This window comes from Strix aluco, chromosome 4 (genome assembly GCF_031877795.1).
Source record: "Strix aluco isolate bStrAlu1 chromosome 4, bStrAlu1.hap1, whole genome shotgun sequence".
Classification (NCBI taxonomy): domain Eukaryota; kingdom Metazoa; phylum Chordata; class Aves; order Strigiformes; family Strigidae; genus Strix; species Strix aluco.
This window is the reverse complement of record NC_133934.1, coordinates 82,812,121-82,839,962: the sequence shown is the minus strand read 5'-3', so window position 1 is coordinate 82,839,962 and position 27,842 is coordinate 82,812,121. Positions and strand designations below refer to the sequence as shown.

The window sequence follows — 27,842 nt, the reverse complement described above, 5'->3', positions numbered from 1 at the left end:
ATTTTAAGTTAGCAGCAGTAAAATTACCAACAGTATACTAATATACACCACATGCACTGTTACCCAGCGGCCTACCAGCATTCTCTTGAAGATCAGAAAATGTTAAATAGAACAAAACCATCCCAGGGATAAAGTCAAAGATTTTTTTTTTTTTTTTTAAATACATGCAAACAATATTTGCTGTTTCAAAACCCCCATCTTCACTGCACATACCTGCTGGTTTTGCTTCCTCTGCTACAATCTGTGTTACACTGAAGATGCTATTTCAAACTAGCCTTCTACCTATTCTCATTTAAGACTGAATTGAGAGCCAAGATCAAAGCTTAATACTTTTATACTTAGCACAACTTGTCCAAAATACTAGTATGTCCTTCTATCTCATCTACCATTAAGAAAAAATAAAATCAGTATGACAGCTTCCAAGCCAAAGATAACAGAAATATACAGCTCCTGCCTCATCTTTGTCACTTGTTCAGATTTTATTTCTTTCTCCAGTTGACAATATCATACTGATTCACACACACATCTTGTGTAACTGCCTTTTTCAATAAAAGATTTTTAGACCATAAGTTATTTTAGTCCATTTTGGTAAATTTTTGTCATCTCCTTGCATGTGATGTTAGCCACCCCCATTTCCCGACACGCATGACCCGGGCAGGGGAAGATGCAGAGCCTGCCTACGCATCTGCAGATACGAGCTACTGGAAGGCAGTAAGACATCACGCTCTGAACCAAAACCTGCTTTTTGTGTACTGACTTGAGTAAAGCACTACACCTGCAACCAACACACACACGCTCGCAGGAGTATCTGCACAGAACTGAATATATTCACCTATTTTCTGCAGATAAATGCACTTACGTAGGTAGGCCACAGCCTAGTTCTCTTTCTCTGTTTACTGATTAGAGAGACTTAGGAGGGAACATGCCATTGTGTGACATATTCAGTCCCATCTACGCACAGGGGCATATTACACTGGATTTCCTATTTCTGGTCCCAAAGCCTGTGCTGTCAGCCGCTGACCCAGACAGCTCTCTGCCAGACCCCTCTATCCTTGGTGTGACTGGAGCTTCTGGCTCCAATCCTGCAGACAGAAGCGTATGTTCACATACACCTTTTCGAGATCAAGACCTCAAGGCACGGCCGGGGTATTGCACAGGACGTAACAGCCTGCTGGCAGAGAATTTATCTAGCACAGCAATTTCATTATTATAATTCATTAGTGTAATTCCGTGCAATCGGTCCTGAACTGCTCCATAAGACCCAGTTTCCTCAATAGCTTTTAGCAAACAAATATTTTTGCAAACAAAATAGCTTTTTTGCAGCAGCAGAGCGTCTCATTTATTCCAGTTAAATCTCTGGAACGCTTGGGTGTAAAAATAATAGTTCAGAAATAATAGTTCAGCTTACGTTGCTGAAGAAGCTTAAGGTATTCAGAGTATGATAGATTATTTTAAATTGTTTGTCTGCAACTTAACCTCACATATAAAATACAAATTTTAAAAGCCATTTGAAAAATCAAGTATCGGAAAGCACGATACAGAAGATACTTTTTTTTTTTTTTTTTAAATGTCTGGTAAATATATCAGGAAAAGCAACTGAGGGAAAAGATGCATTAAAAACCCCTTTCTATTTTTTAAAAAAGGGCTCTCGGAAGCCTCCCCGTAGTCTTACTACTTGTTTAAAAAGATAACAATGGAACAAAACAACCACTTTCACATCAGATTTTTTTAAATATTATTTTTAAGACTTCTTTTTCATCCCTTGAGTTGAGGCAAAGAAAACTGCCCAGTCGATTGCAATACTGTAGGTGATCAGCCGCTAGTCCCTTGCAGTCACAAAGCTCTGAACTTCACTTATTTGCCTTGATGGAAATGCCACAGCCTGTTTTAATCCCCCTCTGCCCAAGTTTTTAACAAATGCCAATAAAAAAAACAACAAATCACTTGTTAAAAAGCTTGATAAGGTATTTTCTAGCTGCTAAAGATTCTCTCGCTAAATATTGTATTGGGGGGTCAATCTAAATACACCAACAGGTTTAAAGTACTCATTTTCTGCACTTTCACACCTATATAAGTATTTTGGTTTAATTTCTAAACAATGGGTGGAAGGGAGAACAGACTCAAACTTTTCCCACCAAACCACCTTCACGTCTCTTTTTCCTTCCCCCACAATACACTACTAGACTGACTTTTATAAATAGCCATTTTGGAAGGATTTTTTTTTTTTTTTTCCCCTTTGAAAAATTACCTAAAGCCTTTTTTTCCCAAGCAAGTTAATGTGAACTTGGGAATGGCAATTAAATTGTCAGAATTAAAAAATTTGTTTTTAACTAGAAGGTAGCCAGAAGTATAGTCATGGGGCTGGTATTGATTGTCTGAACAGAGAACATTAGTCTTCAGGTATTTATTCTGCCACCTCTGCACCAGAGGTTCTCCTTCAAATCAAATCAATCCCTGGAAAAGATTGGTTCTTGCTACTAAGACACATAACTAGGCTGCAACAGAGCTGATTGTTGTTGTTGTTCTCTCTAGGTTTTACTGAACAATATCTAGGCTTCCGATTGTTTCTGAATAATTTTCACAGTTGCAAACTGGGATCCTTCCTAGACTATGAGCTCTCTGGGGTGGAAAATACATCTGGTTTTATTTGAAAGACACCAAGCAGTTGATAATATGTATCTACTTATGAAAAGTGTGCTCAAATCCATGCTTTCAAGCATGGTTACTGCAATAGTACTTTTCCATTATTTATGCATTATTTTCCCCTGCCTCCCTTTTGGCAAAATCCCTTATGCCCAATTTCAGGTTTTGGTTTTGCTCTGTTTTGTTCTGAGAAAAGCTTAAATAGGCAGTAGGGAACCTTTTATTCATTGTTTAAAAAAGCTTTTGTTTCAGACACATGTAAAATTAATTGAAACAGAATAATTAATGATAAATTATTGATAAGGAATCGTAAAATACCAGGGCAAATATTCTGCGAATTCTAAGGATATCTACATCATTAAAACAGGACCCGAAAGTCTGCTTCCAAAAATCTGAAAATAACTGGATTTTCTGACCTGAAATTGGTTAATATTAAAAGTTTATAAACACACTTTAGAAAGAAATAGATCAAGTGACCACTCCAGTTGACCTTTCTGACAACTGTACCTTCTGAGATTTAAAAAACAATACAGCCACCACACCAAAAAACCCAAACCCAAACCAAAACCATAAAAAAAACTCCAACAACCTTTGTATTCCTATACATTATATACAGTTTCCAGTTGAACTTGAATTTGTACTTTGGTCATCTATTTTACATCTTGCCAGTGGAAGGTCTTGGAACAAGACAGTTGCACACATACGCGCACTCAAGTTAGGCAGAGAGTAATTACCTATATTTTCAGAAATCACGTCATCTAATGACTTAAGGTAAACTAGAATATTCACTGGATAGATAAACAGAATGGCAACAGAAAACAAAGGCAGTATGCCATTAAATTCAGAATAAAACAACATCAAGAAATTAAATATAATAGAAGCCTGTTAAAGAGGTCAAATTCTGAACAGAAAGGCAGACAGAAAACAACTAGCTCTATTCAAATTAGCAGGGTTAACTACCAGCTATCCCTATTAGCTACCTATGAAAAAGGGCTACTTTTAGTCACCCTTATTTTGTATTGACAAAAATCGGACTCCTGTCAATTACAAACTGAGTAGGAGCCGCAGCCCTTGAATTATAGCATGGATTAGTGAAAATATCACATTACTATGAAAGATGAAGATTGTGTTAGTGTGTGCTGTCTTATGGAAGAATTAGTTACACAAATATAGAGAGAAGCTCTAAATATTTTGCAGTAAAAATAAAGATCTTTTTCAGTATTTTGATAAACAAGATTAAATATGAAAATATGAGTAGAATACATAGAACTGTGACAAGATCTACTGAATTTAAAGTACACATAATATTAAAGGGGGGCAGTTGTTTATCCATGGAGTATTAATGAGAAAGAAATCTTGTGCCCTTAAAGTCCATGGCACAGAAACAACATCCAGTGTTAAGAACAACAAGCCCCAAAGCAAAAAATGGGTTAATTAATTCTACATCTTGTTCCTCTTTCTATAGTCAAAGATGGAGGGCTCTACGAACATTGCTTTCAGATCACTTTATTGACTATTCTCTGTACGGTCATTTATTTTAGAGGACTGATGTCACATTTGGCATTATATCAGCTGACATATTGTAGACATTTTCTTCCAGAAATGGCTCTTTAAGGCTGAGTGCAAGAGGTTAAGATGTCTGATGGAAACTAACTTTATGACAGTGATGTTCTTCTATATTCATACAATAGTCTTAGTAATGTTAAATTAGCATAAAGTTTATGCCTCCACATGTAATATGTGTGTGTGAGTATGCATATATGTATGCAGTAATTCACAGACTAAAAAAGAAAAAAAAAGTCCTAAATTTAAATTATTCTATCCCATGACATGTACCTTCAGGGTGAAGGGTACTCAGTTTCAATTATGAGCAAATTATTTTTAAATATAAGAAAGATTTTTCTGCCTTATCAACGTATCTTTATTAGATGGCAGACATAAAATTCTAGACAAAACCTCAAAGTTCACTAGCTTTGGGTGGATTTTTGTTTGCTTATCTTTTTGGTTGATTATAGAATTTTCAAGTCGATTATTGTATTAGTTTTGTAAATACACTCTGCTAGAACAGACACAGCAGCATGTAGCTGAGTGATCCCTGGTAATAAAATGGGGGAAAAAAACTGTTAAAAAAATGCAATCTCCTTTTTAAAAATCAGCAGGTAGAAATCATCATTACCACTTGCTGCTTGAACAATACTTGACATTTCAGCATTTGTTACTATTTCTTCCATATCAGATTCTTGCAGAAAATCTTGCGGACTTAAACACAAGCAAAGGTCTGAATACGATTTAGCTCTACAAGTGTTATTTTTCTTTTAATATATCTGCAACGACAGGCAGATATGCGCTAAGGCTAACTGAAATAATTGCGGTGGATTTCTGAACAGGAAAGATCTTCTGAAGTTACTGAAGTATAAATAGGTAATTTACCACAAGAAAGCGTGTCCAGGGATTAATGGCAAAATTGCATCCACTTTTCTTCTGCTTAGTGGGAACTATATTTGCAATCACTGTATGCAAAATGTGCACAACATGCTAGCTCAGCTAAGGTGTAATGAAGAGGCTTGATAAATACCAACGCTGCTTATATGAAGTCAGTTTATCTTTGCATTGAACGTGTCTGAAATGCAATGACAAAAGCCTTTGGCATTTGGGGCAATTTTCTAGCATCTTATAGGAATGGAGGTCTGGTCTTTGCTGGTGCGTACTGTATGTAACCTGCTGCTATTGGCAAGAAGCAGATTTTACACTGACCGTGTTCTCCGGCTGCTTTTAGCGTCGCTTCAGGATGTGTCGATCCAAGGGGGTTACGCACAAATCGTCGCCGGCGCCGCAAGTCATCTTCCCAGTAGTCAAGGCGCCAGAACTCACGAGGACGACTACAATGAAACAGAGGAGCCACATATGTTAGCAATTATCAAACAGCATGGTAGCACTGAATTTCTGCATAAAGCTCTCCTTGTTTGCGCTGCTTTTGCCTTTTTTTCTTTTTTTTTTTTTTAACCTCCCCCCCTTTCTGCAATCTTTTACTTAGGTATGTCCTTGAAAATAACAATATCACCTTCCAGTCTAAGGAACTCCTTTCCCTTTTTTCTTGGAAGGTGAAATGAGCACTAAATACATCATTTTGAAATGAATTGCTGACAGTGTGATCAGTTTCCCCACACTCTAGTGGCATGTGCTCCGATTTCAGCCTCATTTCAGCCTCAGCAGGGCACCTTTCTCAGTGACTGCATTTATAAACCAGAATAGGGAAAAGGCTATTATAAATATGGTATAGCATTACCTATATTAATCAAAGTCTGTCCCCCTTCATTTTTCTTCCTAATTTGTGCCTTTTTGCACTAGGTCAGTAAATCATACCATGAATTCTTGGTCCAGAAAGTGTTAACTTTAATGAATACCTCAGTTACATGGTTATGTATGTGATAATAAAATATTACTCTGTTTAGATGTGCAGGAATTTAATTAAAATAATCTCTTAAAATATTCATTACATTTAGCCCCTGAGGCTTAGAACAACACAAGAAAATGCATTTCTTTTCCATTTACTGTTTTTAAATAAACCATTCCAGGAGAGTGAAACAGCAATCTATTTTCGAGCAAATCAGATTGGATCTCTGGTTTATGTAGTTGTGTTTTAACATTTAATTAAAAACTACATGTTATGATGTGTAATAATTGCTATATTGAAGACATACTTTTTAAAAATTACGTCTAGAAAAAGATTATATCAAATTCATTATTTTCCATTGTATGCTCCAAATATACGTAGATCTTTTTAATATGGTCATATATAAGTGCCAGTTACTATCTTGTTAGATGATCATGAATGAATGCCACTGTAAAACAGTATTTTAGCCCAGAGAATGTACAAAAAAACGCCAATTTCAGGTATAGCAAATAAACCAAAAGAAAATCCCCGAAGCGGAGACTAGCCATGATAGCCTGAAAACCTGCATCCCCAAATTAAAAACCACCAATTTTGTTTGTTAAAATAGCTAGTATTAAAACAATAGACGAAAATGCATATATATATATATATATTCCATTTCTGGTCCAGGAGCTAATAGAAAGTATACCTGTCAACACCGACAAATGAATAGCCACAACTAATTTACAGATCACAATGTTAAGAATACTTGGTATCTAAATTCTTAGTTTTGAGGTCTAAAGGCAGAAATGAGTTTTAAGGCAAATCACGGTTTCAAACAAGCATGCTAACAAAAGCCAGAATAATTTGCATAACACTACTCTTAAAAAACACAATTTGTAGACATTAAAAATTGTGACTGAAAATAATCTTATAAAAATGGAGACTGTCTTTGCATCTACCTTCATTAAAATCCTATGTCTTTTTCTAGCACCAAAGAAAAGCAGTGCTATTTTTCATGTTCCTGGTTTCTTACTTTCAGAAAAATACTGAAGTATTGGAATCATATGCCCCAGTATCTTATTTTCACACTTTGTGTGTGTTACAATCATGCTAAAATTTGAATGCTTTGGTTATAAAATCCAATGATTTTGGAATAATTAACCAAAGAAAAAATTATATACCACAAGAGTGATACGGGTTTATTCAAAGGTCGATTAAGAACTTAAAATTCTCCATTAGTGATTACAGAAAAAAGGCAGAACACAGCTGGCTATGTGCATGCCTTTGATAGTCGTAGAGCATGGATAGGCACTTCATCATTCTGCCTTCCTACATTTATCTGTTAAAATTATTATCAAATATCAGCCAGGATGCAGTCGTGAATCACAGACTGCTCCTCGTCTTCAGGGGAATGATACAATGAGGGTCTATTCATCAGTATGGCAATCGGCACAAGTAATTAGTTCCCTAGACTGAGATCTCCTACAAAGCTTATTTCAGTCAGCACCACAAACATATGACAATGAAAAGCTAATGGAAGCCGCTAAAATTTGTTAACCTCTTCTGCCATCAATCCTTCTGGTATTCTGTGCTACAGTATTATGCAAAGGTGGTAAATTATTAATTTGTCATTCATCTATCTTTCTACAGTTTTGATAGAATTAAGTGATGCCATTTTTCTGGATAACAATTACAATTATACTACATTACAAAACTACACTAAAATTATTAGAAAAATGGGTAACAATGATGAAGCACAAAGTATTATCCTGAAACATGTTATATCTTTGGTTCCCTACTTTTATTTTCAGTTCAGCATACAAAATTTGCATAGGATTCCATCTCCTTCACCGATGCACTGATTATAAACAAACATGTCAACTATTAGACTGTGTATTTGGGTATTTATAACTATTGGCAACCACTGTATTCAAAAAAATACCTACTCTTTACACGTAGAAAAATACCCAACAAAAACCTGCAGAGCCAAAAATAAACACCTATATTGTCTAATCCTTACAAGTGAGCCATTTTTGAGAGTAGCTACAAATGCATATTAGTACCAACAGAAGCCAGTATACTATACAGCTACTCTAGACCAACTAGCTTACTAGTAAGCTCAATTCCTCAGTGCAGTCCCATCCCCAAAAGGCAGTGCTGTACCACACACATTTTGTACCTCTACAGCAGGGGGAGGCAGACATAAATATTGCTCTGCTTCAGGCAGAGCCGACAGCAGACAGGCTGAAGGATTATGAAGTAAAGGGCCAAGGAAGCAGATTTTAGGAACAGTATAGTGCCATCGACTACAGGGGACGTTTGACAAAAGAAGTTTCCGTCCCTATAATAAAGGCTGCCATATGGACTAAAGGTGCTATATGGACTGGATCAATGAACATAAGTACTCAATTAGTGTAAGTGCAAGAGCAACATTTCTCAGGGGATTGGGGATTTATGAATTATAAATCATATGATTTGCATGGGTTTGTCAGGGCCCCTTCTAACATGATGCACAGTAATTAGTGGTTCCTTAGTAACGATATTGACTGAAGAGAAACAAAGCTTTGATATTAAATGTTTTATTCAAATAGCACAACCTTTATATTGCTTTATTTTTCAAACAGTTCCCCAAATTACCAGACTATGTACTCAGGATTGAGATTAAATCTTCCTCTCAATTCCCACGTAACTAACTAGATTGTTACAATTGTACAGAGATGAGATGAAATACAGAATGACCAACAGAACCTGTATTCTCAGGACTCTGAGCATATCATGCAAAAGAAAAAGTCACTTCACTGTGGTCAATGGGAAAAAGTTTAAATGCTCACCCAATCTTCATTCCAAGAACAAGAAACCTGTTTTTCCTACCAGCTTCAAAGATTAATGCATCTGGAAACAAAATATACCAACTGCTGTACTAGTTTTATTATCATGTTATAGCAAAGGAATTTTAGGCGTGGGAATTACCTATTGGTCCTTATACCCTATAGGAAATTTAAATTGAATCTAAGCCATACAACCAGAGAGGATCATGCAATTGCTGAAGAATTACTTCTTGTAATGTCTCATCCATTGAGTATTTCAAGATACTCTGCTACCTCTACGACCACAGAAAAGCAGCAGTCAGCACACTAGTGTGGATAGAAAAGGGACTGTGCGAAGTGGGGAAGAGGAAAGAAAACATAAACCTACAAAAGTAATAGTTTGAGGTGTCTTAAGGCTGTACTTGGGCCACCAGTTAACTGAGAATGGATTTTAGCACACCACAGAGGCACCCATTTGGATCCTTAAATTAGCAAAATACTAAATAAACACAGCACAGAAAAGAGAAACAAAAGGAAAGAAAGGTGAAAGCAGCAGTGTTACAGAAATCATCTGCAGAGACAGAGGACGACTAGAGCTCTAAACGACCTCTCTATCTCGAAAGCTATCTAGCCTTAAAGCCAAGAAAACCCACTCACAAGAAAAACAATTGCAACAAACTTAAAGGCAGATGGAAACTAGAGTGTGTATGCCCTTGAAAAAATGTGTTGTTATGAAGACTCAGACCAGCACAGTCTGCTGTTACAGCCTTTGCACAGTCTACTATTTAAAGAAAAACAGTTCTTGCTCTGCTCTATGGCAATTATGTACATTAAACACAGATATGAAACATTACTCAACGTGAATTTTGTACTGCTAGAAATGACTGCACTGATACGTCTGGAAGCAGAGGCTGTTCCCAGGCCACAGAACAACACAGGTGGTGATCATGACATAAGCATAATACCTCACTCACATGCCCTAAACCTATGTGAAGATACCAAGATACATTTCCAGATGACTTACTCCTCGTTGGAACTCTAACCGAGGAGTTAAGCAGGTAGGTCAGTCTCCAAACTTAATCAGTCCTTGGTCTCTCCACTAAGATCATCAGCAAGGCAATCAATCAGCGATGGCAATTTCTAAGGTATAAATGCTCAAACACAGAGATCTAGGCTAAATTAGTTTCACAGACAACCAGAGTGGCAGCAGCACTAATGCATCAGTAACAACAATATAGATTTGAAAGGAAACCTGGAAAAAGGTGGCTCTGCAATTCCTCCGTCACCAACTGCAAACCTACCACAACTACTTGTTTTAATTTATTCAGCACTTTGGTTGCAATGGCCCATCGAATGCACAATATCAGTAGCACGATGCTGCTTCCAAACGATACAAAAGAGCAATCACAGAATGCAAATCATGATGCCCGATTTTAAAGAAAAAACACGCTGGATTATTTTATCGCTGTTCAGGAACATTTCTCGCTCTACTTCTGCTTCCATGTAAAATATTTCAAGAACTCAAGCCAGACATCTGCTGCAAGATACGCAAACATTTTTCTCCATAAAAAAGAAGCAATAAGCATTTGCATTTGATTGTCAATCCAAAAATAAAACTGCTGAAGCTCTAGAAAGTACTGCAGAAATCTTGATGGAGTACTGCTAGCAGACTGCAGGGCATCATGGAATTTAAGAGACTGCTTTATCTTGCAAATTGAAATCCACTGCATTTTCATGCAGCTGGATGTCCAGAATATGAACTAAAATCTCTCATATTTTGCATGTAATAATAAAATGCAAGGTATGTTTCACTAACTGACTCGATAAAAAGCAATTTCAGAAAGCAAGTAAAACATTTGCTAAAACCCTTCAATATTCTTGTTTCAGCTTTCACAAACTGTGATCTAAAAAACCAAGTTCCACCAGAGCACATTAATACAGAATCACAGAATTATCCAGGTTGGAAAAGCCCTTGAAGCTCCTCCAGTCCAACCATGAACCTCACCCTGACCGTTCTCAACTCCACCAGATCCCTCAAGCGCTGGGTCAACCCGACTCTTCAACCCCTCCAGGGATGGGGACTCCCCCCCCTGCCCTGGGCAGCCCATTCCAACGCCCAACAACCCCTTCTGCAAAGAAATACTTCCTAAGAGCCAGTCTAACCCTGCCCTGGTGCAGCTTGAGGCCATTCCCTCTTGTCCTGGCGCTTGTTCCTTGGGTCAAGAGACTCATCCCCCCTCTCTGCACCCTCCTTTCAGGAAGTTGTAGAGAGCTATGAGGTCTCCCCTCAGCCTCCTCCAGACTAAACAACCCCAGTTCCCTCAGCTGCTCTTCATAAGACATGTCCTCCAGACCCTTCACTACATGTCTATAAGTACTAATCTAAAAAAGATGTTTTGTGCACATCCAGCTCTATTATTGATTTGTAACACAATCAAAAATATCTAACGTATTTTGGAAAATAAAACATCAGGCTTAATGATGGTGAAGCAAACACTGAATATGTAACTTGATGAGCAAGTTCTCAGCAGCAGTACAAAGTTCAGCATTTTGTGCAGAGATCCCATGCACAAGCGTTTGTGTTGCCATATGGTAAACCTGAATCAGAGTACTGATGCGGTGGGGAAAATGACTGTTTTTCAGTCAATCAGGTTGCTGATCCAATTCCCGATGTTGTCTGTGTTACCAAAGCACACAGGGAAAAGTTTGATTAGCATTAAGTCAAAGTTGCCACTAAAATATTACTTGGCCAGTTACACTCTATCTCAATGGGTGTATTTCACAGCACTTCACTGATAATGTACTTCAGAACATCAAAGACTAATTAGCTCCCGATAGATGCATTGAGATTTTTGGAAATGCTACCTACACTACCTGTATTTTCTTCAATGGTAAAACCAGTTGAAGATCTTCTACTCTTCCTCCCTCTCAGTTGCATTCACGTGAGCATTTGTGTGGCCACACTAAACCAAATCACAGTAACAATCTCGGTTTATTAGGGTTCAGTGTTTTTATTCTGTTTTGTATTAGTAACCTGTTTACACAGCAGTCTCACCAGCAACTATATAACTAAAAGTGGGGAAAAGAAATGTGCAGGTGAGGGAAAGGAAGGAAAGGATGAGGAAGAACATCTTTGATATCAACATGTTACCGTATCATGTTATCATACTCTAATATTAGCAGCCTGTGCCTTCTCATGTTATCTTCATTTTCCCCACACATAGACATTCATATTCCACAGTTTCAGAATACAGACTTCCACAAATGGAAATAATTGGGAACCCTTAAGCAAAAAACATCACGCACAGACAGGCTCTTAATCTCTGTCACAGTCATTGCTGTAGTAACAGAAACTGGTCATAACAAAAGCCCAAGGCCACCGAGTGCAACTTCTCTGGCATCATACCAATTATGCAGAACATTAATGTAATCCATTAAATTAGCATAGTTTATTTGCTTCTTCCAACCCTTCTCCAAGAAAACATTTGGCTTTGTCCACAAAGGATTTTTTCCTAAAAGGACTTTTGCCTTTATCTATGCTTCAATTTTATCAAAGGGGGGGCGGGGGGGAGAAGAAAAAGTAACGCCATTCTTCTGTATATCTTTCACAAGAAATAGATGTGAAAAGTGTGGTATAAACTTCAGGCACAACGTCTACATGGACTTCGCATAGAAGTGCCACTCTGAGGACCTTTGCACAGTTGTAGGGGACCCTTGTAGAGTTTAAACCTAAGGTACTTCCAGTGTAGAGACAAAAAGTGGCAATGTCAGGAAGGGAAGCATGTCTTAACGGATGCTTCATGCTATTTCCCATATAAACAAGACAGTACAAACAGCACAGATCTGTAATTCTTCGATCTGCATTTTAAAAACTGGTAGAAACACTGTTCACATGCTTTTATAGAGCAAACAGTTAGGATAGTATCTCTTTGTCTCATCCCCCCATTAGACACTGCAGCTACAATACCCCGCCCAGGCCTCCCCATCTCTGTGTTTTGAATCATACCAAAAATCCATTCCCATCTTAAGTAGCATGCAAAACAAAACTAGAGAAACAATGCCAATTTCAGATATCACACAGACTCTTTTCTGCATTGACAAGCTTTGAATTCCTCATTTAAAAGCAATCCAGAAAATATGTTGACTATAAATGCTTCAGTCTCCCTCTACACGTTATAAAGCACCATGGCAGTGTAAAGACAAGCCCACCTTTAAGGTGTTGCTGTCCTAGATAATGGTGTTGTTAACCTCCAGTTTAAAACCAGTTCTGTTTATGTATGAGTTTATGTATGCTCTTCTTTGATCTTTATTAACCCCTTGGTGGCTAACCACAGTCCCAGCTTTTTTGGAGGCAGCATTCTTTGAAGTGCTGGCATTCCAGTGCACACTGATACTTCAAAGAGGGCTCACTTAAATACATGGTACAGTATTATTCATGCATTCTGCCACCACTATCTTATCTTAGGCTGATCTTATTTTGATCAGTCTAAAATAAAGCTGCACTTTAAAAGATGTCACCTTAAGACACAGATCAATTCTTGTTGCATTTCCACCAAGATTAATTATAAATTAACTGAAATGAAAACTACTCCACTTCTCTACCAGAAGTTAACAGGAAAACTTTCTCCTGGCTTTGAGCAAAATTAGTTCAGACGTGACTCAGACATGGAAGAATGAATGTATAGGAAATTTGCAACCGGATGCTTTGGCTTAGTTGCTTATAAATCTTTCCAGGTCTCAACATCCTACACCTGATTGCAGTCAACAACTTTTAATTTGTTTTTCAAAATAATTACAGTTCATACAGATCCTATAAACCGCTATTCATATTGAAAATAACAGTAACTACCATAATATACAAAAAATAGGTACACTGCATCTCACTGGAGTTTTTTTGCTGTTTGTCTGATAACGAGGAAATTCAGTCTGCAGTACTTGGTCATCCCTTACTTGCCAAAATGAACAAAGGAATATAAGAATATAGGTTGGAGGATATACGATAAAGGGGACAGCTCAATCTCTATCTCCTTTGCCATGCCTACTGGTTCTGATGCCTTCACCTTAAGCACATGCATAGCAAGGACCTATATATTTCTCACTAATTACAGCATCAGCAGATTTTCTGTGAACAATAAAGGACACTAAAATATTATGACCCAGAGGAATTCTTTCCAGTAGCCTGGAATTTGAGATGATAATCTTTCAGCATTTCTGGATATATAGAACAACTTTTGACCAAAACAAGAAAATCTCCTCAGATCTGCTATTTCATTTGTGTTGTTCCGACTGCAAAAGTATTAAACACAGGAATTACAGTAAAACTTTTCCCCAAAATCTCAGATTTGACCTGCACCAAACATTTCAGCTTCACTACCACCTCTTCTAGAAGAAACAGGATGAAATCACGTTCCCACATATCTGCACTTTAAGAGCTGTGGGTAACCTGTATCCTTTTTTTATAGCTCTCTTAACAGCTGGATACTTTTCTTGCTTCCATAAAAATGTAATAGTGCACCCCCCTGATTCAGCAAATACTTTTCTGCTTATGTTCTTCTAAAGGAGGTTAAAACATTTTTCTTTTGTTTATATATTCTTAGAGTCCTCTGCCAGAAAGGTCTAAAGTAATTGTTCAAATTTTTTTTTTTTTTTTTTTTAAAAAAAGGTACAATTACTATCTAGTAACTAAATTAACTCAGCAATTCAAACACCAAAGAAAGGAATAGGAAAGATGACTGAGACTTAGGTACAACATCCACAGTTTTCCAATCCAGAATGAACCTCTACAAGGTGGTGCAAGGTCTGTTAAAGATCACTTGCCTTCAAACCAGTCCTGCAAAAGTACGTTTTCCATTCAAGAGAGGCCAACCTGTTAGTTCCTTTGATAGGAAAGAGACTGTCCTCCAAATTATGAGAGATGGAACAACTCTGGCCTGCTTACACATGTTTTTTTCTACTTTTTTTAAGCCTGGAATAATAAAGATAATAAAGTCCTCTCTGAGGTCTCTAAATGCCTACATATAAAAAATATATACATTTTATCTTTTTATTGTGGACACACTTTGAGTGCATCTGGGGAGATGAGAAAATTCCCACTTCAACCTCTTGCTTAATCACAAATTAATTTGAACATGCTTTAAATTACATTAGGGGGAATAGGTAACTCTCAGGTCCACAGCATGTTTGGCTACTGTTAAACAACGTCTTGGAAAAGGTATTATCAATTTGGATTGCAGGTTAGGATACTGAAGTCTTAGAGACACCCAACTTCAGCATTACCTGCATTTCTCCTACTCTCTAATATAACTAAAAATCAAAGTTTACATTAAAAAAAAACCAAACCAAACCAAAAAAACCAACCAAAACCAAACCAAACCACCCTTCAAGCATGATTTAAAGGCTAACGCTTCTGTCAGATTTAATTCGGGATTTAAAAATCCGAGGAAAGCAAAAATCTGGGAAATGACTTCATTGTGTGATGATTGCAGGAACATATGTAAGAAAGAGTTCAAGTAACTGCAAACATCGTATCACTCTCTGAGACAGGAAACAATAAGTACAAGGCAGCAAGACCACTAAGACGCACATGGAGCAAGACTCCTAACTGTTACCATACTAGCACAGCATAGTCAGGAAACAACAACAGGACTCAAAAACCTTTAAAAAGGTTTAACTTATTAAATACATTTCTCCTTTGAAAGCCTCGCAAAAGGTCTCTAAAAATAAAAACACAGCACTGAATTATGATAAAGCACCCTTTCCTGGACCACACAGAGAATACTGTATTTACTCAAGCTTTAAATGAAGGAAAAAGTAGCCTGAAAATACACCTTATCTTCTATTATATGAGGTCAACGAGCCAGGAGGCAAAATGTTCACAATTAATAGACATTGCGCAGAGGCAAGTTCAAAACTGTTACCTGACACAGTCCGCAAGTGAAGATGCTGCTTGTGAACTGCTCTTCGAAGGTGGCAGCTATCAGCCCACACCAAGACCCTGCAGGCAGCATAAAGAATTCTGCTTGGCAGCCATCTGCAGTACGGGCTGCAGGAACATGGTGTGAAACAGCACAACGGATGCTGTACTACTGAGGACGGAGAAGCAGCAGTAGGGTCCTGACATTAAGGTCTAGACAGTAGGAAAAACGTTCCCAAGATTTGGAGCTGATGTGGGAGAATAAGCTAACAAAAAGTTGGATTTCCATTTGGAAAGGCAAAAGCGCGTATTTGGAGCCAACGTCCAAACATAGGGAGGCACTTCATCGTTGTTTTTTCTGTGCACACCCACCACTGTCAATCCTGTATTTAGATAAATATGGTACTATTTCATGACTGATTACCCAGTGCTAATTTGAGCTCGCCTTAATACCCGCAACTTTAATCACCCATCCTAGCAAAGCTAGTTGAAGCTTCTGAACTGCTTCTGGAGATGCACCAAGGGTCATAAAGGTTCTGAAGAGTTACTAGCCACCTCTGAAAATCACACCTATCCTCTGGCTACATGCACAAGAGAGAAATGCAGAATCTATCCTTATTAATATTACAAAAGTTACCAAAGGACTACTTGCAGTAAAGCATAAGCGATGTCAGAGTGCTAAACCCCACAAGGTTCCTTTAAGATAGTAATTCAAGGGCCCAGTCTAGGAGAAAAGCTTCTATGGTGACACATCAGAAGCAGCTAATTGAGAAGATGTAAACTTCTTTTCCATAGCTATTTTAAGAGAGAAATCTAGTAACAGATAACTTTGTAACGAACATTTGAACTGAGCAATACAAGAGACATTGCAGTATTCTTTCCTCTACAAATCCTTACTTTACACTCAAGAGTAACAGCGTTAGCATTTAAATCTAATGTTATAGAACAGGATTGATAACAAATACTGTAAACTGAAAGCTTAAGAAGCAACAAACCAGGAAATGTTTCCTGTTTCACTTCAGTGATTTAAAAATGAGCATAAGCCCCTTAACTTCTTTCCCCTCTGTGTTAGCATCCATAGACACACATGCTAAAAGACAATGAAGCTTTTTCTTCAGGGGGGCTATTACCTCTTTTGAAAAGGTTTCCAACTTTTCCCTCTCCAGCCAGCTACTCTTTTATTTGCTTTTAAGACAGATTTACCAGTCATCTCAGCAACAATAGTTCTGAGTTTCAAGTCAAATGTGAAAAAAAACCCCAAACAGTAGGAAAAACAACATGCCTCTTTAGGTTCTTTCCTAGCATTGAAACAACTTTCTCAATATTAAGTAGTTCTTCTCAACACAGCAATCCCATCGTGGAGGAGACTTCAATGGACACAACACTGTCACTCACAACTAGAAATGATAAGCCATATGCAGCAAAGAATCCCTGGTCCCACAGTCACTCAGCACCACTAAGCAATGTCCCCACTGGAGAGGAGAACCGAGCAATTTGGGGTAACTCACCCTGGACTGCACCCAAACCACATCACTCCAGTGGCACCACCAACCACCCCAGGGACTCCCTGTCCCCTGCAGAGGAGGGATGTGAATGCACCCATGGGATAGAGAGAGCACAGGAACAGCTGTACCTTTTCTCACCAAAAGTCTAACCCCAGATTCTGCATCCAAAAATGTCAGTGGTGGCTTAAGGAAGAGTAAGATCAAACTGATCATGTACAACTTCCTCCCTAATTCTCTGCCAGTTTCCAACTATTTTCAGCTCAGAGGATTTCCCGAATCTAATATGGTTTGTCTATTTTTACCCCTTCTTTCCGCCTAATGTGTTTCTCTTCCAAGTACTCATCCACAGTGGAGAAACAGACTTCAGACCCAAATATCAGTGGCCTCAACCCCCAAGTTCAGAGCTTGGGAAGAATTACTACAGTGAGAAACAACAGGCTGGAACTGTGCTAATTTCTGGGAATTTCTGTTCAAATGTGTCACTTAGGCGTCAAGGTAAAGAGTTTTAAGTGGCACAGGCAAACCTTAGTTTCTGGACTACAGAATTCCATCTGTGTGTGTATAAATCAAGTGTCTGTATAGTATGTGATACTGTTAATGTTCTTGAAAAACAATAGTAGGGACACTGAAGAGAAAAATCCTTTAGGTAACTAAAGAAACTCCTAACAAAACTATAAATTGTATATTTCAAATCTGGAATGCAAATGTGAGAGCAGAACATTTCTCTAACAACCACACAATTCTCCACATTTTTTGCTGGAGGTGTTAATTCTTGTTTTATGTAAATTCTTCAGAGAAGATTATTTAAGACCATATCACTGTTAAATTATTGTGCAGATACTTATATGCATAATTTAGGTATACTGCATCACAACGCACATTTTCTTCCTGAAGATAACCTTCCTCCCACATATATAAACTGTATGTGTAATTATCTGTTAAGTCACACCCTTCTCCATTATTCAGCTTTAGAAAAAATCATGTATTATCCCTGCTAAACTAAGCTAACTTATTTTTTTCAGTAGCCTACGATGAAAAAATTGAAGAACCCAAACATTTTGACACAGTATATAACACAGCTTCTCCAAGAAACCTTGTTTACAAAGTTTGTTAAATCTATCACAGAAAACACTCTTTAAAAAAAAATCATGGTAAAAGAATTGAGAAGCATATTTTTTTGCAATTAGCTTCCCTGCTGACAGGAGAGTCAATTCAGACTGACACTCAAAACTGAGAAAAGACTGTTTCATTTCATCATGAAAATTGAATGTTTTCACTTTCCTTTTCAAAATAAAAAGCCCATATATTTTGTAAGAGATTTCAAGGATAAGATAAAGTGAAAAGTTTTCCACTGCTGTAAAAACATTAATGTATTCGGAAGACAAACCATTCTTTCTCATTTTGGGAGGAAGATGAATTCAATTATTAATGAAAGGAACAGAGCCCTAGAAAAGAATAAAAAATATTAGTTTACATGCAAACCAGTTTGGGTTTTTTTAAGTGACTTAGGAATTTTAATTTTGACCGTTTCAAATACTGAATATATACACAGCTACTTGTACTACATTTTTCAACTAAAAATTAAAAATACAGTAATAAAAACAATGGCAAAAGGACTCAAATAAAACATGATCTTTTGCTACAACTTCTCAAGGCCACAGGATTCATTTTCAGTATCATGCACCATTAAAATTTACTTTGTTGTACTAGTCACTAAGAGGGATAGAGAATATGGTTTTCACAAAAGGGATGGCTTTCATCTAGACTTTCACCCTCTTTATAGGGAATAACTTTGCTAAACTTTGGAAATGAAATACATGTGTGAAGGTACAGAGGCAAGCAGCAAATCACAGCAATAGCTACGGATTACTTACCAAACCATATGATAGAAGTAACCAATCTTTGATACTAATCGCTGCAAGATGGTATTTTCCCCAAAAATTTCCCATGAGGGAAGGGGGCAGTGAGAGGAGAAGAGACAGACTGACAATCATCACAGAGATTACAGCAAACTGTGTGGGATTTGGGGATGAGAAATTAACACATTAGTAAATGTAACAGGTTCTTTGGCTGAATTTATTCTGTGATGTGGATTCAACAGCTTTCGAATGTTTCATAAGAAAGAGGCTTGTAGGTAATTCTACTTGCCCAAAGGTCTTCTAAGGTATTATTTCAATTTCTGTTTATTTTAATCATTTGTAACAAAATTTCACAAGTATGCTAAGAGAACTTTAATTTTTCCACACAGAAGCTGTTGCCCAAAGTATTTCTTTGGTTATCTCTGTTGAACAGGGCCATGCTAAAGGCTTTGGAAGTTCACATCCATATACAATCAGTTGGTGTTTACTAATGATGCTGCTGCCCATCCTTGCTTAGGTCCTGCCTCTCAGACTGCTCCCATCACACTTCTGATATGCCCAGATTGCGGCCTTGTGTGCGTCAAACCCACTGAGAACAGTCTTAGTTCCCGTCCATGACAAACACGCATTATTTCCATAGACCAACAGAGGACAATTCTTCTCACCCAGACTTTTATCTACCAAAGAAAAAAAAAAAATTCTAAACTTTCTCTGAAATGGTAACTCCAGGAAGATTGAGAGACATTGGGACTAAGAAAGTTGCTGTTGTCTTTCACCAGGGCTCTCTACATTCACAACATAAGCAGCACAAAAGAGGAAATTATTTCATTCAGATATAGAAGAGCCTATGAGGCAACAAAGAAAGCATCTAGATGTGGAAGCCGCTGAAGATAAAAATGTGAGAGGGGAGGGATTATGTGTACATGATCTGCTGGTGATCAAGCACAGAAAAGAGGACAGAGTGGGGAGTCAGTAGGACAAGAGGCAGAGTAGAGAAGGGGTGGCACAAAACCAGGTCTGGTTAGGACAAAAACCTGGCAAAAGCAATAAAAGGTCAAAAAAGAAATCTGATTTAGAATTAACGGGGACAGAAAATGCAGGCAGACAAGAGCAGAAAGAAGACTGGGGGCAGGGGAGGAGGGAGAGAAAAAATATTTCTTCTACAATGTCCTTACTAGGGCATTACTGGAGATTCTGGTTCTATTGGTCCCTGAAAATTGGACCTCAGAATCTTAATATTGTCCTACAACATTAGTCTGGTGCTCATTTGTTATTTTTCTGAAAAGAGTGGGCGAAGCAGTGTGTATATGTGTGTATTGAACACACAGTGTTTCCACTTTCAAAATTTCCCTGTCATGAAGTAATCTTACAGTTGCTCCTTAAAACAGCAAAGATCTCAATCATACAAGTCATGTCTCACCTACCCTACCATTAAAAAAAAACAACAAAAATCAAACCACCACCACTCCCCCCAGCTAAAATCACATCTTAGCATCTTCAGCAGCAGTAGCAACAGCTTCATGAAAGTCACCAAATGAATCCATCCAAAACTGTGAATTTTTTAATGATGTCAATACAAGGTTCTTTAAGCAAGGACAGATAACACTGCACTTGTGCTGCCTTTTAACATCTGAATCAGGAGCCAGCTGCCATACTCAGACACACACTGCAGTAAGGCAAAGCTAGAAAATGTTTTTAGGAACAGAGTGCAGAAATAGTAAAAAAAAAAAAAAGCAAACCCACACCAAAAAAAACCCCCAAAAAACTTTAAAATGACTTAATGAAGGCCACAAAGCGCATCAGTATGGGTATTAGATAGGACTGCAGTTCCAGGTTCCCAGTTTTGGCATGGCTGTTCTTTCAGCTGTCCTGACAATCTCTCAAATATTTGTTTTCAAGGGTGCATCAAGGACTAGTAAACATCGAAGTTGAATACTATAATTTTCTTATTCTTTAAAATTTTAGGAACAAAAAATATTTGCTTTGCTAGGGTAGAGAGAATACTTGTAGAGGCTATTTGCTGTGTTTAGAAAATATTGTTTCAGTAATCACACTTTAACGCTGCTATTTAAAACCAGAGACTGTAAGAGATGTATAATAAAATCCATAGATACAAACAGCATGATAAATCCAGTGATTAACACTTTGGGGTTTTGGTGGTTTGGGGATTTTTGTTTGTTTGTTTGGGGTTTTTTTATATATAAAATTATATGTTCTTTTTTTAAAAAGAAGAGGTATTCTTGCATTGCTAGCATTACTGTATTTTCCCCCTTAAATACACTATTACCCACAAGCATATGCTTTGTGTTTCTAAGTATCATTAATAAGGAAGTTGCCTTAAAGCCCATTCAAGTAACGGGTCAATATTCCTAGATCTGACATACAAAAGGACTTCTAAAACCATGCTTGTCATTTTTTTTTTGTTGTTTATTTTATATCTATTTTTTGCTCTTGTTCACCCTCCTTTGAAGTCAGTCTTCAAAGCTTCAATTTCAAGTGGAATGCAGCATTAAGGATTTTACGACACTATGCTACTTAAACTTTTATTGTTTTGTTGCGAAATCATAATCAGAAGGATTAAGCTCTTGTATTTGGCTTTTTGTTTCTCTTTTCTTGATTTTCTTTTTTTGTAATTTACTTTTTTTTTTTAATTCCAATTCCAGCATGCCATAAATCTGTAGCATGCCGCTTTTAGTCTTCCCGCATAGACAAAATAATGCGGTTTACACTTAAACATGCTCAAGGAAAAAAATTAACATTCTTTATCATTTTCTAGCAGAGACAGTTAATACTCTCAGGCTACATTAATAGAATCTTTCTGCCATTGTAGAAAGTTTGATAGCACTCTTATTTCAATGTCTGAATTTTTCTCCTTTTTTTGACAAAGACAAATGATTGCCATCAATCAAGATCCAATCGGGTATACACAGAGTCAAGCAAATGCATCACTCTTTACTGGTTTTCCTGCTATTTGTGCAGGCTTTGCTCCATATTATTTTATAGAATGATCAAAAAAGCAGCCATAAGATAGATCATTCACACCCACTGTAAAATTAACTTTCATGAATAATGAGAGTTTTAAACCTCAGATAATGTATATGTTATACAGAAGATATTGCTGGAGTTCATTTCTGGCTAGAGATTATGTAAATGATACTATATGACCTTTATCATTACAAACAGGACATGCAAAACACATATTATTTCATACATCATTCTAAAGCAAGTCAGTACCTAAAGGAGAATCAGTCATTTATAATGTTCATGGGGAAGTGCTAAGGTTGCAAGAAAATGATATGAAATACTTGTGATATTTTTGACTACTCCTCCCCCTTAACCTGTTACTTATGTGCTCTAAACATACTAGAAGTAACAAAAATAAAGTCTATTCCGTTTCTTTACAAGAAAATCAGTATTTTGTTTCTTGATAAAAAGATCGTTTATCTTGATAAAAAGATCGTTTATCTTAAGACTAAACTATAGTGATAATAACCATTTATGTCAATCAAAGCCAATGATGTTGAATTAATAGTAATATTAGTGCTATATTTATATAATCAATAAGTAGTTCCATTTTATATGTAAAACAATATTTTCAATCACTTTCCTTATGTTATTTCCTTATTACTGAACAATAAGCTGCACAAAGTTAAATTGCTTAAAGATTTCCCAAAGATAAAAGGTACCATTCACGGTGAAGGCTAGACAGTAGATACACATATGGAATCAATGATGAACTCTAGCAAAGATCTAGCCAACCAAGCAACGCTCAGACTGCGTTGTTCCAGGCCTCTCTCTTCTGCACCAACAAGGAACAAAAAGAGTATGAAATGTGTTTTAAATTTTGAGACTTACACAGCTCTTAAGTATTTAAGGGCCATTATCAAAATATCTAAATAATATATTTATACAAAATTATATCTAATCAGTCATTTTTATAAATATATTTATATACACTGAAATGTCATACAGTCATCAAAGAAATGTGTATTCCAAAACATCAAGTTTTTGGTATGAGCAAGCAATAAAGTGAAAAATTTCATTAATTTGACTGCATATTATTCTTATGTCAGGAAGTATACTGTGTCACACAGCTTACTAGTTCTTAGTTCTCAATATCTTTCTTACTTCCAAACCTTCTGTCTACCAATTCTCTCATCCAATCCTAATAGAGTCATATTTTTCTTGACAGACAGGTTCAGTAGCTTCTGCTGATCTACTGGATCACATCACAGCTTTAGACACTGATCATACACCACGCTTTACATAATGACAAGAGAGGATTTAGTTACATCCCCAATTTATTTTGCACTCTGGTACCGCTTCTCCAGTACAAGTACACTTGTCCTTAAATCACTGGACTATTCCCCTTGCTACCTGGGTGGATGATCCCCCTTTATTGCAAACATCTGAAGGCACACAAGGGAGAAGATAGATGGAAAAGGTGACTCTTCAGAGAAGAGTAACAGAGGTAGTAACAGAACCCAAGAGACACTGGGCATCTCATCTGACTTCTCACAGATGGTCACTGATACTTTATTTCTCATCTTCTCAGTACCAAGTATGAAACCTTGGACTCCAAACTGAAGAACTGCTGAGTATCCAGAGCAACACTTGAAGTGAATAGAAGCTTCACTCTTTAAAAACAGTGCACTATGGCCAGATATTTTGAAAACTTGGCAGAGGACACTTAGGACTTAAATCTCCACCGTGCCCCAATTTGCCATCTGTAAAATGCGAATAATTATGAGTCAGTGTAAAAAATTCCTCTGAAGATTTGCAAAGTCAGATGCTATAACAGAAGCGCTGTAGAAAGGCCCACAGGCTTTTATATTCAGTACAGAATATAAACCTACTTCACAGCATTAGGAACAAAATAGAACTTTAAAGTGAAGAAGAAAATTTTACCTCAGCAAGCAAGAGCTGGGCTACTGACTGAAATCTAAGCACAAACAACATTGGAGTAGCTGATCAGCAGTTGTCATTCTGTGCACTAAATTTTATAATGGTCCCCTGAGAGCAACAGCATGACATTCTCCAATTAAAAACTCCCTTCTAATACATGCAGGGCCAAAATACAGTTGAATAAGTAATGTAATTTCTCACCCTCACCAAACTTATTGAGCTCTTGACTTTGTAACTAACAATTCTGTTAGCACAGGGAATTGGGGTGGGGAGTAGCTGCATCTGTCTACCTGTCCTCCCCCACTGGAGAGAAAGAAAAGAAACAAGGGTAGAAAACAGAAAAAGCAGAAAATAATACAAATTAGCTATCACCTAGAAAATCACAGTCAGTCTAGATTTGGTAGAAATCATCACCAAAATATCAGTTTTATGAAAGAAGGTAAGCTTCTGGTTGGATGGATTTTATCATAGAACAGTGCCCACCTGTTCACAGGAGCCTGTCAGCCAGCCTGATATTTCTGTGTTACATTTTTTAAAACAAATTTGTACAGCAATTTTCTTGAGAAGGGTCCAGGCAGGGCAGACATTCCTGTGCGATACTGAGAACTTCAGAACTGCAGTTGAACTGCTGTGGCCCTTCTCCCACACATTTTAACAGGCTAGCACCTGGGAATCACAGAGAAATTCTGTCCTAACAGACCTCCCAATAGTATCACTGAAATAAATACACAGTCAGGATGCAGTTCAGCAAAAACAATACAAAAAACCCTTTATATGTCAAGTCACTCTGTAGCCTCACCTCACAGAAACTTACAGATGCATCTTCAGGTTAATGGACACAGTTTATACCCGCATAACTAGAACAACTTTAACATTAAAATTTTATAACCCCAAATGTAGATAGTTTTCCTTTCTACTCATCCCTCAGTGGCCGTTCTGTAAGTACTTACGGAATATAGGCATCCTTCACCTCACCCTTCTCTGAAGCCATTGCTTTCATCAGCTGCAGATCTCAGTTCCCAGAGCCCTCTGTTATTTGCACTCCCATTTCACAGAATCACAGAACCATTGCAGTCGGAAAAGACCTTGAAGATCATCTAGTCCAACCATTAACCTAACACTGACCGTTCTCAACTCCACCACATCCCTCAGTGCTATGTCGACCCTACTCTTAAACCCCTCCAGGGATGGGGACTCCATGTCCTTCATTCTCCTCCTGGTCAAGAGTCCTTCTGGTCCCTTCCCACCAAGAAGGGAATGCCTTTACACACTTCCCCTTCCCACTTTTCTTGCCATTTCTTTCCCAAATCTAAAATTGCACTGTGGAGTCGAGTAGTAGAGGCACTGTAGTCAGAAATATGGTAATTTATGTTGTCATTGACTAGTTTTCTGTTTGCCTTTTACTAGATCATTTGAAGCCAATATATGTGCTAATCAGACACCGGGAGTTCCACATACCACTCATTTTCCCCTCTCCAGTTTCCTAATTACCTCTGAAATATTAGTGTTTTAATCTGTCATGGCTATCGCGCTTCTCCATAAAGCAACTTCAGCCATCCTGCCAGAGCTGCAGTTGAATCAGTGGCAACATCATTCACTTTGACCAACAGCACGCAAAGAGCAAACCCAAGGGAAGAACTCTTCATGTAAAACAGAAAACTCTTCAATGCAAGACATAAGCTAATCAGCAGGGTCAGGTTACAGACCAAATAGTGAGGACTGCATTAAGCACTGTAAATACATTTTAACTCAACTGCTGTGAAGACAACAACCTTCTTTTTTGTCTTCCTTCTCCCAACCATGTTGCGAATGCATGACAGCAAGCGTATCTCCAAAATTATGTCTGCATAAAGCATTGACATAAAATGGGTATTTTCCCTTCAGTTCTCAAATGCAATTCCCAGCAATGTCCTGTTTGCATTAGCTACAGCAAATGCAAATATCCCCTCAAAAATGGAGATATTAATCATTTGCTAATACATGCACCTGGGGAAAAAAAAAAAAAAAAGATGGAGCGCAAAAGACAAAAGAAGCAGAAATAAGGAAAATAATCAGTTTTACTTCTGAGCTATGCTTTTTTTCCCCTCCCTTAACAATTTCTTCATATTCTCCTTCTCACTAGCATCCTAAATCTTTAGTGGCCTCTTTCAGATAATTTTCTAATATATTAAGTGCTTCATAATTACACATATATTTAATACTATTGTGCCACTGGGTAATTTAGCAGCCGTTGTGCATAATTTGCTTGCCTATATTATAAACTCAAAGTCAGTACAATAAGAGATAAAAGAAATACAAATACTCCTGCATTTTGTCTTTAAATTGTATCAAAATAACTCCTCAGTTTGAGCAGATAAAGGCATCAGTTATTCCAATGCAAGATAAAAACATATGTTAGACTTAAGAGCATAGTTAACTGAAACAAAATTGGCCACACAGTATGAAACAAATTAATGATGTCATGTAATGACAGTATGCTTCAACCAATTTACTGTTACTTTTTTTTTTCTTTTTGAAGCCTTGTCTTCTACTGTTTAAGGAAGAAAAACTTGTACTGTCATCAGTTCTGTTCAAACAGAAAACTGCAAAGCCTAGACTCTTACACAAAAATAACATACTCTGAATGCAAAAATAATTTACATAGTAAATTATAACATACTTGCAGGATCAACTGAGGGCAAAAGTTACCTTGGTCAGGGAGAAAGGCATGAGAGTTCAATGCCTGGCTTGTTCTTTGACCTAAACAGCTTTTAGATTGATGTCTAACAGCACATTCTACCATACAGTAAAAATAAGAGTTTATATTTCTCAATACTTGCTTGCTTCCTTGTTTATATATTTCAGATTTTTAACCAAACAGAAGATATGTAATGACTTAATCCCAAAACCACTTTTCAAATGGTACTATGTGTATATCACGTAATTGAATCAATAAATTTTCATGGCCCAGTGTTTACCTTTTGCTGCGGAATGAACTGTAGTACAAGAACTGGTTACAGCCATTATACTGCTAATGTGGCAAATACTATGGAGTCAGTTTGAGTAAACTCTAGAAGGTTACAAGGTCAAAATAAAAGACTGCATAATTTATCAGATCAGGCAAATCATTTTGAAAGTACAGAGTTAAGTGCGGCATTAGCCTGAGATTACCGCCTTTCATGAATAAAGGTTAGAATCAATGTTTATTCAGTCATACTATAGATGGCATGTCCTGTATAAACTTCATTCATTTAGAGAAATCCTTCTTGACACTGTCACGATTTAAAACAGTGGAACATAAGTAATGCATGCCGTTCTTTTAGGATTACTATCCCAAACCATCTAACATGGTTGATCTTTCAAAATACCACGTCCTTAGATTATAAAAAAACCCCTCAATAACACTATCCCTTGCAGCAACGGGAACAGTTTTTGCTTCCACATAGTTTGTTGACAAATTTAGTCACAAAAATAATGCAATTATAATCTTGTCTATGTAATATAAACTGCAGCGATATCTTTTCATGGCATAAGCGAAAAAACTAAGAAAACCAGCATGAAAGCCATCTAAAACCCATTATATTTCTGATTTTTTTTTTTCTTTTCCAAAATTTTACTGCTAGTATCAATTTCTGACCACTTCTACTTTTGGCCTCAGCATTATAACATTAATAGCTTCCTACTGCTGTTCACCAGTTAAAAATTCAGCATAGTTTTAGCAAGATGAGCCATATGAGTAATGGAGAATAAAAAAGCAAAATAAAATCAATTAAACCAGTGAGAACAGATCATCTGAATGCACAGAAGCTAAATTGTTTTAAACTGATTTTTTTTAGTGATTGTTTGTTAGCTGAA

At 37.1% G+C, this 27,842-nt stretch overlaps 1 protein-coding gene across 1 annotated transcript in view; it reads right to left on the bottom strand.

Moving 5' to 3' along the window:
• LRBA (LPS responsive beige-like anchor protein) overlaps window positions 1-27,842 on the bottom strand; it is a 424,995-nt gene that overhangs the window by 196,146 nt on the left and 201,007 nt on the right. Inside the window, exon 39 of the mRNA XM_074821286.1 lies at window positions 5,319-5,522. Within this exon, the coding sequence (XP_074677387.1) occupies window positions 5,319-5,522 (204 nt within the window). The remainder of the gene's footprint in view (window positions 1-5,318; window positions 5,523-27,842) is intronic.